A 13,326-nucleotide genomic window follows, 5' to 3' on the forward strand; every position below is an offset into this window, starting at 1 on the left:
TTTTCTACTTTACCATTATTGATCCCCCCTTTATAATTAGAATTTCATGAGGAAATACTCCAAGACTCTGTAAAAAACGTATTTTTTTTTTTTTTTTTTTGGTACCAGGGATTGAACTCAGGGGCACTTGACCACTGAGCCACACCCCGAGCCCTATTTTGTATTTTATTTAGAGACAGGGTCTCACTGAGTTGCCTTAGCACCTCAGTTCTGCTGAGGCTGGCTTTGAACTTGCATCCACTTGCCTTAGCCTCCCCAGCTGCTGGGATTACAGATGTGCGCCACTGTGCATGGCTAAAAATCTTATTCTTTAAGATACTTTTACCACTAGTTTTAGCATCTCTTGATGCTTATTGTCTGAAGTAATGAGTAACTATCAGTATTTTTACAGATGGTGATTTTCTACTACTATCATCAAACTATATGCCTTATCTATATATTAATCTACTTATAGTGTGGACTTGTGGATTTTCTATTTTATTCAATAAGTTATAATACATTATTACTATAATTTATCTTTGAAATTCATACTGTCTCAGTTTTGGACAGTGGGAGCCCCCTTCTAGTGGGATTCTGTATCTTTGAAATTTCTCCATTCTTTGAGCACTAACTACCTTCTGTGTTCACCTTATTTTTTTTTCTTCTCAGTGCCAGTTCTGGAACTAATCATTTCTCTAAGAATCCTGATTCCTTGGAATGGAGAGTGTTATTGAGAAATCAAGATCTGACCATTCACTGTGCTCAGTTTATAAGTATAGGGGTGTCATTCCTCCTAGGACCTTTGAGAGAATAGACACACACACACACACACACACACACACACACACACACACACAATTGTCTTTTTATGTTGAAAGCCATGAGCTTACATTGATAGTTCCAGTTCCAATCTACCACCATAAGGGTTATTCAGACTTTCCCCTGTTTAATTTTTATATCTCCATTCTCTGATAACAAGAAACCAGCTTCTTTGATATTAATTTTCCTATATATGGCCAATCTTCTGACCCAGCTAGGCTGCTAACTCATGATGTGTTGGCTCCAAGCCCTGCTTTAGCCTGCTTGCCTTTTCAGTATGGTGAATGCCATTCTCAAATCTAGGCCCTGATCTCTCTATTAGACTTGCCTGTTCATTCCCCTCTGATGCTGTACTCATGTTGGGGCCTCAACCCCTTATTAGACCTCTATTCTTTGTGGTACCTGTGCCCTGTTTGAGCTTACTTATGGCTTTTTTATAAAAGGAAGGAAGGAAGATGACATTTTTTCAAGGAGGTTTTCTTTCTTTAAAAGAAAAAGTTTTATAACATCTTTGAATGGAAAAGCTGCTCTTTTTAAAGACAGCAATTATAAGAACCCAGCAAAGAGAAACATTATTTTAATACAAGTAAAATACTAAAGGACTTTCACTACATGGCTTTTTATAACAATTAATTACTATAATGAATAATAAACAAGATTACTGGTTATTTGAAGAGCAGGAACTATGTTCTTAGTTCATTAATAATGTCTCATGCACCACCACAGAAGTTAATAGCCATGAGCACTCGTTCATAAAAAAATCAGATAAAACAAAAGAAATTCATTTATGAAATATTTCAGGATATAAGACATGAGTTAAGGATCAATTTTTTTAGGACTATTGGTACTTTGTAAAGTGTAGGGTTGGTAGCTTTTAAATTCTTCCTGAAGACAGTGACTCTTAAGATGTTTATAAGGCCATTATTTCAATTGCTACTCTTAATATATAATCATACAATTCTAAAGCATAAATTATAGTTACATCAAAAGTTCCACCAATCTTCGACAGACTCCAGAATCTATGACTGCTTGAATTTTATCATTGGGTCCATCAGAGAGATAAGAAAGGGCCCAGCACACATCTGCTAACACATCCGGGTCACTGCTAAACAATAATCGTGACAGGACATTTAAGCAAGGTGAAACCTGGAAGGGAAGAAAGAATCAAATTTTAATTTTTTATTTATCTAAAACCAAGTTTCTTTTAAATTTATTTTAAAACAAAAAACCAATCCTATAATAATACCAGAGAAATCAAAACATCCTATTGTTTTAAAATTATGATCAGATTTATGAACATAAAACTAATGGTTGCTATTAAACTTATATTCAATAAGAAGTGAAGTTTTTTTTTAAAAATAATACATATGTATTTGGTATCTCCTGTCTGTGTAAAACTGAGAGAAGTCTAAACGCTTCAGTTCAGTGTTTGTTATAATGAACATGGAAGATGGTCTAACTTACATGAACTTTGCCTTATTCATTACAGGTGCTTTACTGGGAATAAATCTAATAATCATTTGAGATACAAAGGAGTAGAAAATATAAGTATATATGTGTGTATATATATATGTATATACACATAAGATCTTCAACTAAGAAAACTAAACAGACAATAACAGATTCTTAATCCCTTTAGCACTAACACTACAATTAGTCGTACAGAGTAGCAAGCTACTTCATCTCTCTAAGATTCAGTTTACAAATCTGTGGGGAAAAGGGTTTAAAAGATTAAATAAATTCTATGGCCCTTCTTCCTCTTTGTCAGACAGATCTGGGGTCAAAACATGGCTTACTAGCTGAGTGTCCATGGAAAAAATTACCTAACATCTCTAAACCTCAAATTCTTTGTAAAACAAGTAAGTGGTACAATTAAATTTTTAAGAATGCATGTAGCATATGAGAACAATACCTTCCATTCATTCAGTAACTGCTTGACTATCAGCTCTTTTTATTCTCATGATAGGTACTGATTCTATATTCCTTAAGGTTGATTTTTTTTTTTTTTAATTGGCAATCGAATGTATCTCTTAGTGTCTTTCCTTCCTAAGGACTATAGCAGTCTCCCCCACTCCTTACAGATAGGAAATAAATTCCAAGACTATCAGTTGAAGCATAAAATCATGTAATAGTACCAAATCTAATATATTCTATGCTTTTTTTCTGTAAAGACACAAATTTAATGTCTTTTTCTACTTAACTAAGCATTCACCAAGCACTGTGCCTGTAACTTTTGTTTTGTAGCATAAGGCACATCAGCAAAACTAGCACAAATTTCTTTTTCCTTCTTCATATTCTATGGACAGAAGATCTGTTCTTGTTATAGATCTTTGCAATGTCAAAACACATTTTTTCCCCCTTCCTTATTAAGGTAAACACTTTTCATCTCTTCACTAAAAGAAGCAATTTACAGCTTCTCTTTGGCATATCTGAAGTGCTAGAATTCAAACTGAATTCTGAAGCTATCATTAAGTAAAATAAGGGTTCCGGACGGAATACAAGCACTACAATACCTCAAGCACACAGCATGGATATACTAGACAAAGAAAAGATTCACATCCAGAGCAGTATGATCCAAGATTTCAGGATAGTTCTCAAAAGACATACAATGTAAAACTCATTATTTTTTTTTTATTTCTGGAATAGCTAGGAATGTGGCTCAATAGTTGAATGACCATGAGTTCAATCCCCAGTACCCACCCTCCTGAAAAAAAAAAAAAAAAGAAAATGATGGGTAGGTAAGAAGACAAGCAAAATTTGTTGAGATGCTACTATAATAACCCAAGTGACAAACAGTAATACAGACTAGGTGGTATCAAGGGAGATGATGTATTTTCTTTTTTAATAAATTATTTTGAAAAACTTCAAGTGTACAGAAAATTGGTTTAAAAAAAAGTACAATCAATACCCACATGCTATTCACCTAGATCTAGCCATTATCAACTTTTTTTTTTTTTTTTTTTTTGAGAGAGAGAGAGAGAGAGAGAGAATTTTAATATTCATCTTTTTTTTTTAGTTTTTCAGTGGACACAACATCTTTGTTTGTATGTGGTGCTGAGGATCGAACCCGGGCCGCACGCATGCCAGGCGAGCGCGCTACCGTTTGAGCCACATCCCCAGCTCTAGCCATTATCAACTTTGCACTTTCTCCATATTCATACATGAGCACATGTGTTTTTTCTTGTTTTTTTACTGGATCATGTGAGAACCAATTGCAAACATTATCATGATACATCACCTCTAAATACTTTATCATGTATCTCCTAAGAAAATGGTCATCCAACATTCTTCTATTACAATATGATTATCACACCCAGGTTTTAACATTGTCACAATATCTAAGGTAGGAATCACAGTCAAATTTTTTAAGCTAAAAATTTATTGTGATCCATGAATTAATCAGGGATTAAACATTTCATTTATTATGTTTCTTTAAGAGATATATTTTTTTAAAAATCTGGTTTATTAAAGTAGTTATATAGAACATAATTACACACTTTTTAGCTATACAATTTCAGTATGTCTTTCTGTAAACTAATATTAACAAATGTATATATCAGTATGACCAATATTCAATAACAATTCAGAATATTTATCATTCTGAAAAGTTCTCTTTTGTCTACTTGTAAAGTCAATTTCCTTTCCTCAGGTAATCACCAGTCTCATTCCACCCCCATTTTTCCTGGGGACTGAACCCAGTGTATTCTACCACTGATCTATATTTCCAGCATCTTTTTATTTATTTATTTACTTACTTTTTAAATTTTTTTTTTCTTTTTTTTTTTGAGATAGGGTCTCACTAAGTTGTTCAGGCAATCCTCCTGCCTTGGTCTTCTGAGTTGCCTTGATGATTGGTACCACAATGCCTGGTTCATTCATATAGATTCTGTTTCCAAAATACTAAATGTAATCATGCACAATGCATCATTTGTGCATGGCTTCCTTCATCTAGCTTAATGCTTTTGAGATTAATCTATGTTGTTGCAAGTGTCAGTAGTTTGTTGCTTCTTATTGTTGAGTTGTATTCCATCACATGAATGCACTGTACTATCCATACACCAAATGATATAAATTTAGACCATTTCCAGTTTTTGGTGATCATGAATAAAACTGCATTAAGATTTGCATATGGGACTTTTTTTTAAATACATACTATTTCATATCTCTTGGGTAAGTACCAGAGAATGAGAATGCTACTCAATTAATACCGAAGTATTTATGCTATTTTACATTCCCAATTTCATAACCAATAGTAGGAGAATAACTTTAATCTTTTTTGGAAGCTTCAGCTCCAAAAAGATTTCTAAATTCAACTCCAAGATACCTAAATATCTGGTTATAGTGGTTGCCTATGGGCAAATGAATTAAATGAATGGAAAGAAAAGAAGGCAAATTTCCCTTTTATGGTAAATCTTTTGAATTTTGTGAATGTGAAAATATTGTCTAGTCAATAATGAACATAAATACTAACAAAAATTAGTATTCTAACCTCAAAAAAATCTACCAATAGAAACTTAAAAGTTTATGGAGACAGATTTCTTAATTTGTGTATTTTCTTCATACCTTACTAAAGTTTGGAGGAGGGTTTTTGCCTCTACATAAATTTGAGAGAGCCCATACAGCATTTCTGGTTGTAGTAAGTCTGTTTGAATTTGTTAATAACCTGTCAAAAAAAGAAAAAAGGAACTGTCACTTTATCTTCATTTTTTTCACTTTAGCTATTTTCTATCATGATATACAAACTCTTTGCAATATATTTTAAGATATTCATTATATTTTCAAAAACAAAAATAAACAACTCTATATTTTAAATCTCTTTTTATTTTATTTTATATGACAGTGGAATGCATTATAATTCTTATTACACATATAGAGCATAATTTTTCATATCTCATCACATTCCACCATCATTTCTAATTCCATGCCCCCTCCCTTCCCATTCAACCCTTCTGTCCTATCTAGAGTTCCTCTATTCCTCCCATGCTCCCTCTCCCTATCCCACTATGAATCAGCCTCCTTATATCAAAGAAAACATTCGGCATTTGGATTTTTGGGGTTGGCTAACTTCACTTAGCATTATCTTCTCTAATTCCATCCATTTACCTGCAATGCCATGATTTTATGCTCTTTTATTGCTGAGTAATATTCCATTGTGTATATATGCCACATTTTTTTTTTTAACCATTCATCTATTGATGCCTATTGAAGGGCATCTAGGTTGGTTTCACAATTTAGCTATTGTGAATTGTGCTGCTATAAACATCGATGTGGCTGTGTCCCTGCAGTACGCTGTTTTAAGTCCTTTGGGTATAGACCGAGGAGAGGGACAGCTGGGTCAAATGTGGTTCCATTCCCAATTTTCCAAGGAATCTCCATACTGCTTTCTAGATTGGCTGCACCAATTTGCAGTCCCACCAGCAGTATATGAGTGTACCTTTTTCCCCACATCCTCACCAACACTTACTGTTGTTTGTCTTCATAAGAGCTGCCATTCTGACTAGAGGGAGATGATATCTTATATATTTTAAATCTTGACTCTAAGATCTGAACAAATTCTTAAATCATAAATAACTCTGAAAATAGTAGGTGTTGTGGGAAACTTAATTACTTCTATATATTTTAAAGAGTACTAGATTACTTTTAACCATGAAAATACTACATTATACAAATTCAGGAAGCAGGGAATACAATGTAAAATTAAATGAAGATCATTTATTGATAAGGGGATTCTTTGTTTTGTTTTTAATAGATTACTCTTCTAAATATTTCTTATCTGATTTTCAATGACTAAAGAAACTTGAGTGTTTAAAACAAGAATTTTTCCTCTCAGCCTCCCAATAAATTAGTAACAGGGGCCAGGTGCAGTGTTGCACACTTGTAATCCCAGCAGCTCGGGAGGCAGAGGCAGGAGGATTGAAAGTTCAAAGCCATCCTCGGCAACTTAGTGAGACCCTGTCTCTAAATAAAATATAAAAAAGGGCTGGGGATGTGGCTGTGGTTGAGCACCCCTGGGTTCAATCCTCAGTACCAAAAAAAAAAAAAAGTCAATAACAGCTCCCCACAAAAACAGAATAAGTTCTTTTTAGTTATTTATATATCCTAGTTATTTATATTTAAATAGGAGATCCCACAAAGTAGTAGTCATTGAAACTTCAGGAAGGTGTAAACTCCAAGGCCATGACAGATCCTTACAACTTACAATAAAAGCACACATACCAAACTTTGGATTGCTTTTCCATGAGTCTGTTAACCTCTTGAGGACCTCCACAAACCTGCTACAGAAATATAGAAACTCTAGGGCTAGGGGTATAGCTCAGCTGGTAGAGTGCTTGCCTTGCATGCATAAGACCCTGAGTTCAATCCCCAGCACCACAAAAAAAAAAAAAAAAAGGAAAGAAAAGAAATATAGATTGAAAAAAAAATCCCCATTTTGGAGTGACATCAGTAAAAACAGTAAAGAAGGGAACTGGTCCCTCCTGAGGAATATTGAAAGAGTTGCAAACATGGTCAAAATCAAATTGAACTCTGAAAGATAATCAAAAGAGTATAGTAATTAAAAGAACTTTTATTCAGGAAAGGGCTGAAATATGTTTCACAACAGGAAAGCTTTCTGACATTTTAATTTACCCTAGCTCAAACCCCCTTCAGTTTGACAGCAGAGTTTAACATGGCAGTCTGTTCCCACTGTGAGTTCCTGGTTCCAGAGGGAACAGAGCAGACTAGTTTCCTTGGACTTCTGTATCTGCACTTGGACCTGTGTGAGGATTCCCTGAAAAAAAATGGGGAATCTTTTGTCTTTGTTTTGCCTACCTGGAAACTGCCAGGGTGGAAAAGCAGTTATGTAAAGAATGTTCCCTGAGGGGCTGGAGTCTTAGTGGTGGAGCACTTGCCTTGTGAGTGTGGGGCACTGGGTTTGAGTCTCAGCACCACATATAAATAAGTAATTAAAATAAAGGTCCATCAACAACTAAAAATTATTAAAAAAAAAAAAAGTTTCCTGAGCCAGGCGTGATGGCACAAGCCTGTAATCCTAGTGGCTTGGGTGGCTGAGGCAGTAGGATCACAAATTCAAAGCCAGCTTCAGCAAAAAGTGAGGTGCTAAGCAACTCAGTGAGTTCCTGTCTGTAAATAAAATACAAACTAGGGCTGGGGATGTGGCTCAGTGGTCGAGTACAGGAGTTCAATCCCCAGTACCCACCCTGCAAAGAAACTAGAAAAATTAGAGTCAATAAAATCCAAAATTACTGGGGCTGGGGTTGTGGCTCAGTGGCAAAGCACTTGCCTCGAACATGTGAGGCACTGGGTTTGATCCTCAGCACCACATAAAAAACCAAATAAACAAAATAAAGATATTGTGTCCATGTATAACTAAAAAAAAGGTTTAAAAAAAATCCAAAGCCACAAAACTCTTAAAAAAAAAAAAAAAAAAAGGATCGACAAATCGCTGTCTGGACCAATAAAGAGACTCAAATTACTACAATTAGAAATCAAAGTGAGGATATTACTATTGACCTTTCAGAAATAAAAAGAATTATCTGATTATCTGAGAATATTGTGAACAATCAAAGGCAACAAACTGGGTCATGAAAAAGAAATGAGAAAACGGTTAGAAACAATCAAATGACTCAAGAAAAAATAAAAAATATGAATAGGCCTAAAATAGGTAAAGATATTAAATTACTAATTAAAACCTTTCCAATAAAGTTCAGCATTAGAATGGTTTCACTAGTGAATTCTACAAAGAATTAAATCCTTCTCATTCTTCCAAAACACATAACAATTCCTAATTAATTTTAGGAGGACACCATTACCCTGATACCAAAGCCAAAGACAGTACAATAAAAGCACAGACTTTTGAAATTTTCATAAAGTTTTAGAATTTTTGAATTCTTTATGAATATACATCCAAAATTCCTCAACAAATTTCTAAGAAATTAAGCCCACTAGCATATTAAAAAGATGAAATACTATATTATCCCATGGGTTTTATCCTAGGAATGCAAGGATGGTTCAATAAGTATCAATTAATACATAAACCCACATTAATAAAATGAAGGCAAACACTTGATCATTTCAAATGACATATTTAGAAGAACTCAGTTTTGTTAAAAAAAATCAACATTAGGAATAGAAAGAAACTACATCAACATGATAAAGGACATTTAGGAAAAACCCAGAGCTATTATACTTGATGATAATTAGTGAAAAGTTTTTATTCCAACACAAGAACCAAGACAGTGATAGGGGTTTTTGCTACTTCTTTGCAACGTGGTACTAAAAGTTCTAGCCAGAGCAATTACAAAAGAAAAAGAAATTCAAATTGAAAAGCAATAAGTGAAATCTATTCTCAGATGATAAAACCTTATATGAAAAATTCTAAAACATTATACATGAAAAATTATTATTGCCAATAAATGAATTCAACCAAATTGCTAGGCATAAGATAGACACCAAAAATCAGTAGTATTTCTTAACATTACCAAGTGAAAAAAATTAACAATTTTATTTACAATAGCATCAAAACAAATAAAATTCAGATGTTCTTTGACTTATGATGGGGTAACATCCTGATAGATCATCATTAGTTGAAAATATTGTAAGGCGAAAATGCATATAATACACCTAACCTACTGTTAATAGTTAGAACCTTAAATCCTCCCCACATCGCCCACTGAGGTTTATGTGCTAAAGGTTTGGCTTCTAGCCTGTGGTGCTATTGGGAGGTACTTGGACCTTTAGGAGATGGGGTCTAGTGGATGAAGTTAGGTCAGTGGAGGGCATGCCCTTGAAGTGGATCTTGATCTTTTTGTTTCCCAATAGCTATAAATTAAGCAGCTTTGCTCCAACATATGCTCCCTGCTATGATGTTCTGTCTTGCCACATGCTCAAAGTAATAGGGCCAAATAACTATGGACTGAAATCTCTGAAACCATGAGTCTAATAAATGTTTCCTCCTTGCAAGTTGATTTAAGAGAACCTAAGAGATACAGAAATTATACAATTTGAAATTTTTTTTCTGGTTTTACCTACTTTCAAGCCACTGTGGGCATCAGTAAACAAAATTAGAAAACACTACTGAAAAACTTAATTGTATATTGCAAAATATAATAGAGGAGTCAGTAGAGTGCTTGCACTGTATGCACAAGGCCCTGGTTCAATCCAGCACCATACATACACACACACACACACACACACACACACACACACACACACAGAAAGTAGAGGATATAGTTTTCTTAAAGTAGAATTAATTTAATTGGAAAAAGTTTAAACAAAGCACTTACTCTAAAAGAGGTGGAAGTATGTCACAATTCAAAACAAAATCTCTGCATTCCGCATTATCTCCTGCAATATTACCAAGTGCCCAAACAGCCTTAAAAAAAACAAGAAAAAATTATACTCTTAAGATAAAACCTTAATTAAAATACTCCCTTAAGAATGATACTTTAGTACAGAATGAATAAAATCACAATTTCCTACAAAATGTGAAAATGAAAAGTAATGTCAGAAAGAAATGAACATTTTAGAAATTCAAGTTTATAATTTTAAACAAATTAATTATAAGATAAAGGAATTTTAAAAGTTCTTGTATGGAAAGACAAAAGATATCTACTCAGGAAATTTTCCAATTATTTATACTAGAGGCTTGTTCCTATGAAAAGAAACCTTCTAACTAGTGGATCTGTAAAACAGGAAAACAAAGAGACAATGCATAGGGCTGGGGATATAGCTCAGCTGGCAGAATGCTTGCCTTGCATGCACAAGGCCTTGGGTTCAATCCCCAGCACCACAAAAGGAAAAAAAAAAAGAAAGAGATAATGCATAGAAAAATAAAGTAGTAACTAACATGAGAATTAGATGAATCACTGAAAATAAACTTAAGATTAGTCAAATTTTATTATCACTGTAAAAATAAATGGTGGCAAAGATCAAATTATTCACTCATTAAATTTTAGTTAGATGAGAAATTATGCAAATACAAATTATTATTTTATTATATTCTCACTTTGAATTTTTCCTATAAAAACAAAAGTACACACTATTTTTCAATTGGGAAAATTTTAATTTAACATTTTAAACATGAATTAAGACTTCTGACCTCCAGTTTAGATATACATATTTTTTAAATTTTTGAAAGAAAAACTTGTAAAAAAATAAACATAAACAGGGCTAGGGCTGAAGCTCCGTGGTAGAGTACTTGCCTAGCACATGCGTTTGATCCTCAGCACTATATAAAAATAGATAAATAATTTTAAAGGTATTGTGTCCATTTAAAACAAAAAAAAAATTGTTAAAAAAAACCAAAAAACAAAAAATCCTTTAAAGTAAAGGTATTTCTCATACTAGGAAGTATAATATTCTCTCTTTTTTTTTTTTTAAAGAGAGAGAGAACTTTTTAATATTTATTTTTTAGTTTTCGGTGGACACAACATCTTTATTTTTTTATTTTTATGTGGTGCTGAGGATCGAACCCAGCACCCCGTGCATGCTTGGCGAACGCACTACCACTTGAGCCACATCCCCAGCCCTATTATATTCTCTTGATGTAGATATGATTTTTAGAGACCAACTTTGAAATATGTAAAAAGACCCTTAGCAATTTTAGATCTGTTGATAGAGTAGTCATTTTCTCTAATAAAAAATTGAGAGGTATAAGAAAATTACATATAGTGATGTTCATCACAATAATTTTAATACTGGAAATAAACGTACAATCAAGTAATTGATAGCAAATTATAGAAAATATCTGAGTTTATACTGAGTAATCAGGAAAATTTTCTTGGAAGAATAATTAATGTTATAAGAAAAAACTCCCAATATTCATATTAAGTAGATTTTTTTTTTAAAAGGTGATGAATGGTAGAGAGATCTATAGATCAACATGCATAAAAATGATGTGAAACAAAAATACCAAAATAATTTATTTTCTTTGGATGGTACAATTATATTTGATCAAATTTTTCCTTTTACTTGAAAATATATTCATGAAGTACATTAAAAATGGTTCTGTTCAAAGTAATGTAATAATTAAAAACAGAAAAATATAATAACTACTCCCCGCCCCCCACACAAAATAATTAGTTAGATTGACCCAGCTTTAAAACCTACCAGCCATTCATGATTTCAAGTAAACTATTAACTTTTCTGGGTCTCAGTACATTGTTTTGTAAATAAAAAGAGTGCTTCCTATGCTAGCTGATATCACACTTACTAAGAATCTAGGATTATGCCCCAGACAGTTCATTCTTTTACCCTTCTAATCTGATACTGAAAAGAAATTACTGTTTTTAACAAGTGCAATGTACAAATTAGTCACAAAAAATTACAAATCATAATTACAAATGGCATTTTCAAGATAAAATTAATACCTAACATACATAATAAGTTAGAAACTTAACTTACATAATATATAATAAGTTAGAAACGTAACTTACCTGTTCCTGAACATCTTCATGTTCTGAATTAAGAAGTTTGATAAAAATTGGAACAGCCCCAGTTTCAATCACTACCTTGGTATGCAGAAAAGTTCCAGATGCTATATTAGTTAGTGCCCATGCTGCTTCAAACTAAGGTTAGAGAGTAAAATAAATAAAACCATGAAAAAAATGTCAGAAAGGAGAAAAAAGGAAGAAGAGAAGGAGTAAAAAGATAACTGGACAAGCCTGAGAGAAAGACTGACATGATTAATAAGATCCATTTTGTGAAGTCAGATTTCATAGATGAAAACTCTTAATTAAGAAAAACAATACTATTCTTCAATCTGTAAAAACAAGAACTGAGAAGGGATAAATTGTAATTTACAAAACCAACAATATATAACACACTTTAATTAATAAAATTGCTGATGTTTGAGAAGTATTCTGAAGAAAGTTCAAAAATAAATGAAACACTACTTTATAGAGCAACAGAATCATAAAAGGAACTTGTTTCCGTAGGTAGCAAGTAGCCCCAATCTCCTTATATAAAAAAGAAGAAAATGGAATTTTAGGGATTTAGAGGTATTTGTTCAACATCAAGATTTCATTATTAGCAGAGACAATACTAGGATTTCTGATGATCTTTTAAGCAGGAGAGTTTCAAAGAAGTTATTCACATCAATTCAATTAGAATTTGGATAAATTTATATTATGATAGAATTTAACAGAAGCTACTAAGAAAAATTGAACCCATGGCTCCCTAACAATGAAGCTGTAAATACAGAAAGCAACATATAAATTCACAGGCAAACTAAGCAATGACTATAGCTTAAAACATTGAAGAGACAGCTTTCATATTAAGGTAGATATCATCATTAACAGAAATTGCACACAAAACCATTACTGAAATACTGAAAAGTATAGTTATTGTTATGTGCAAGACTAAGAAAAAATTTATACTAAAAAGTAGTGGAGACCATAGTTGTGACAAATTGTAAATAATGAAATAAATAAAAGACAAAAGACAATTAAGGGGTTGGGGTTATAGCTCAGTGGTAGAACACTTGCCTGGCACATATGAGGTACTGGGTTTGATCCTCAGCACCGCATA

General features: G+C 32.9%; 1 protein-coding gene across 3 annotated transcripts in view; it reads right to left on the reverse strand.

Moving 5' to 3' along the window:
• Kpna5 (karyopherin subunit alpha 5) overlaps positions 1 to 13,326 on the reverse strand; it is a 39,929-nt gene that overhangs the window by 11,759 nt on the left and 14,844 nt on the right. For all 3 annotated transcript variants that reach the window (XR_011707707.1, XM_027953025.3, XM_071613077.1), the window contains 4 exons: positions 12,234 to 12,365; positions 10,083 to 10,171; positions 5,362 to 5,461; positions 1,781 to 1,944 (listed from right to left, as the gene is read on the reverse strand). Coding sequence is in view for 2 of the 3 variants with exons in the window: in XM_027953025.3 (XP_027808826.1) it covers positions 1,781 to 1,944; positions 5,362 to 5,461; positions 10,083 to 10,171; positions 12,234 to 12,365 (485 nt within the window). In the remaining variant the exon portion in view is untranslated. The remainder of the gene's footprint in view (positions 1 to 1,780; positions 1,945 to 5,361; positions 5,462 to 10,082; positions 10,172 to 12,233; positions 12,366 to 13,326) is intronic.

This window comes from Marmota flaviventris, chromosome 6 (assembly GCF_047511675.1).
Source record: "Marmota flaviventris isolate mMarFla1 chromosome 6, mMarFla1.hap1, whole genome shotgun sequence".
In the NCBI taxonomy this organism is placed as follows: domain Eukaryota; kingdom Metazoa; phylum Chordata; class Mammalia; order Rodentia; family Sciuridae; genus Marmota; species Marmota flaviventris.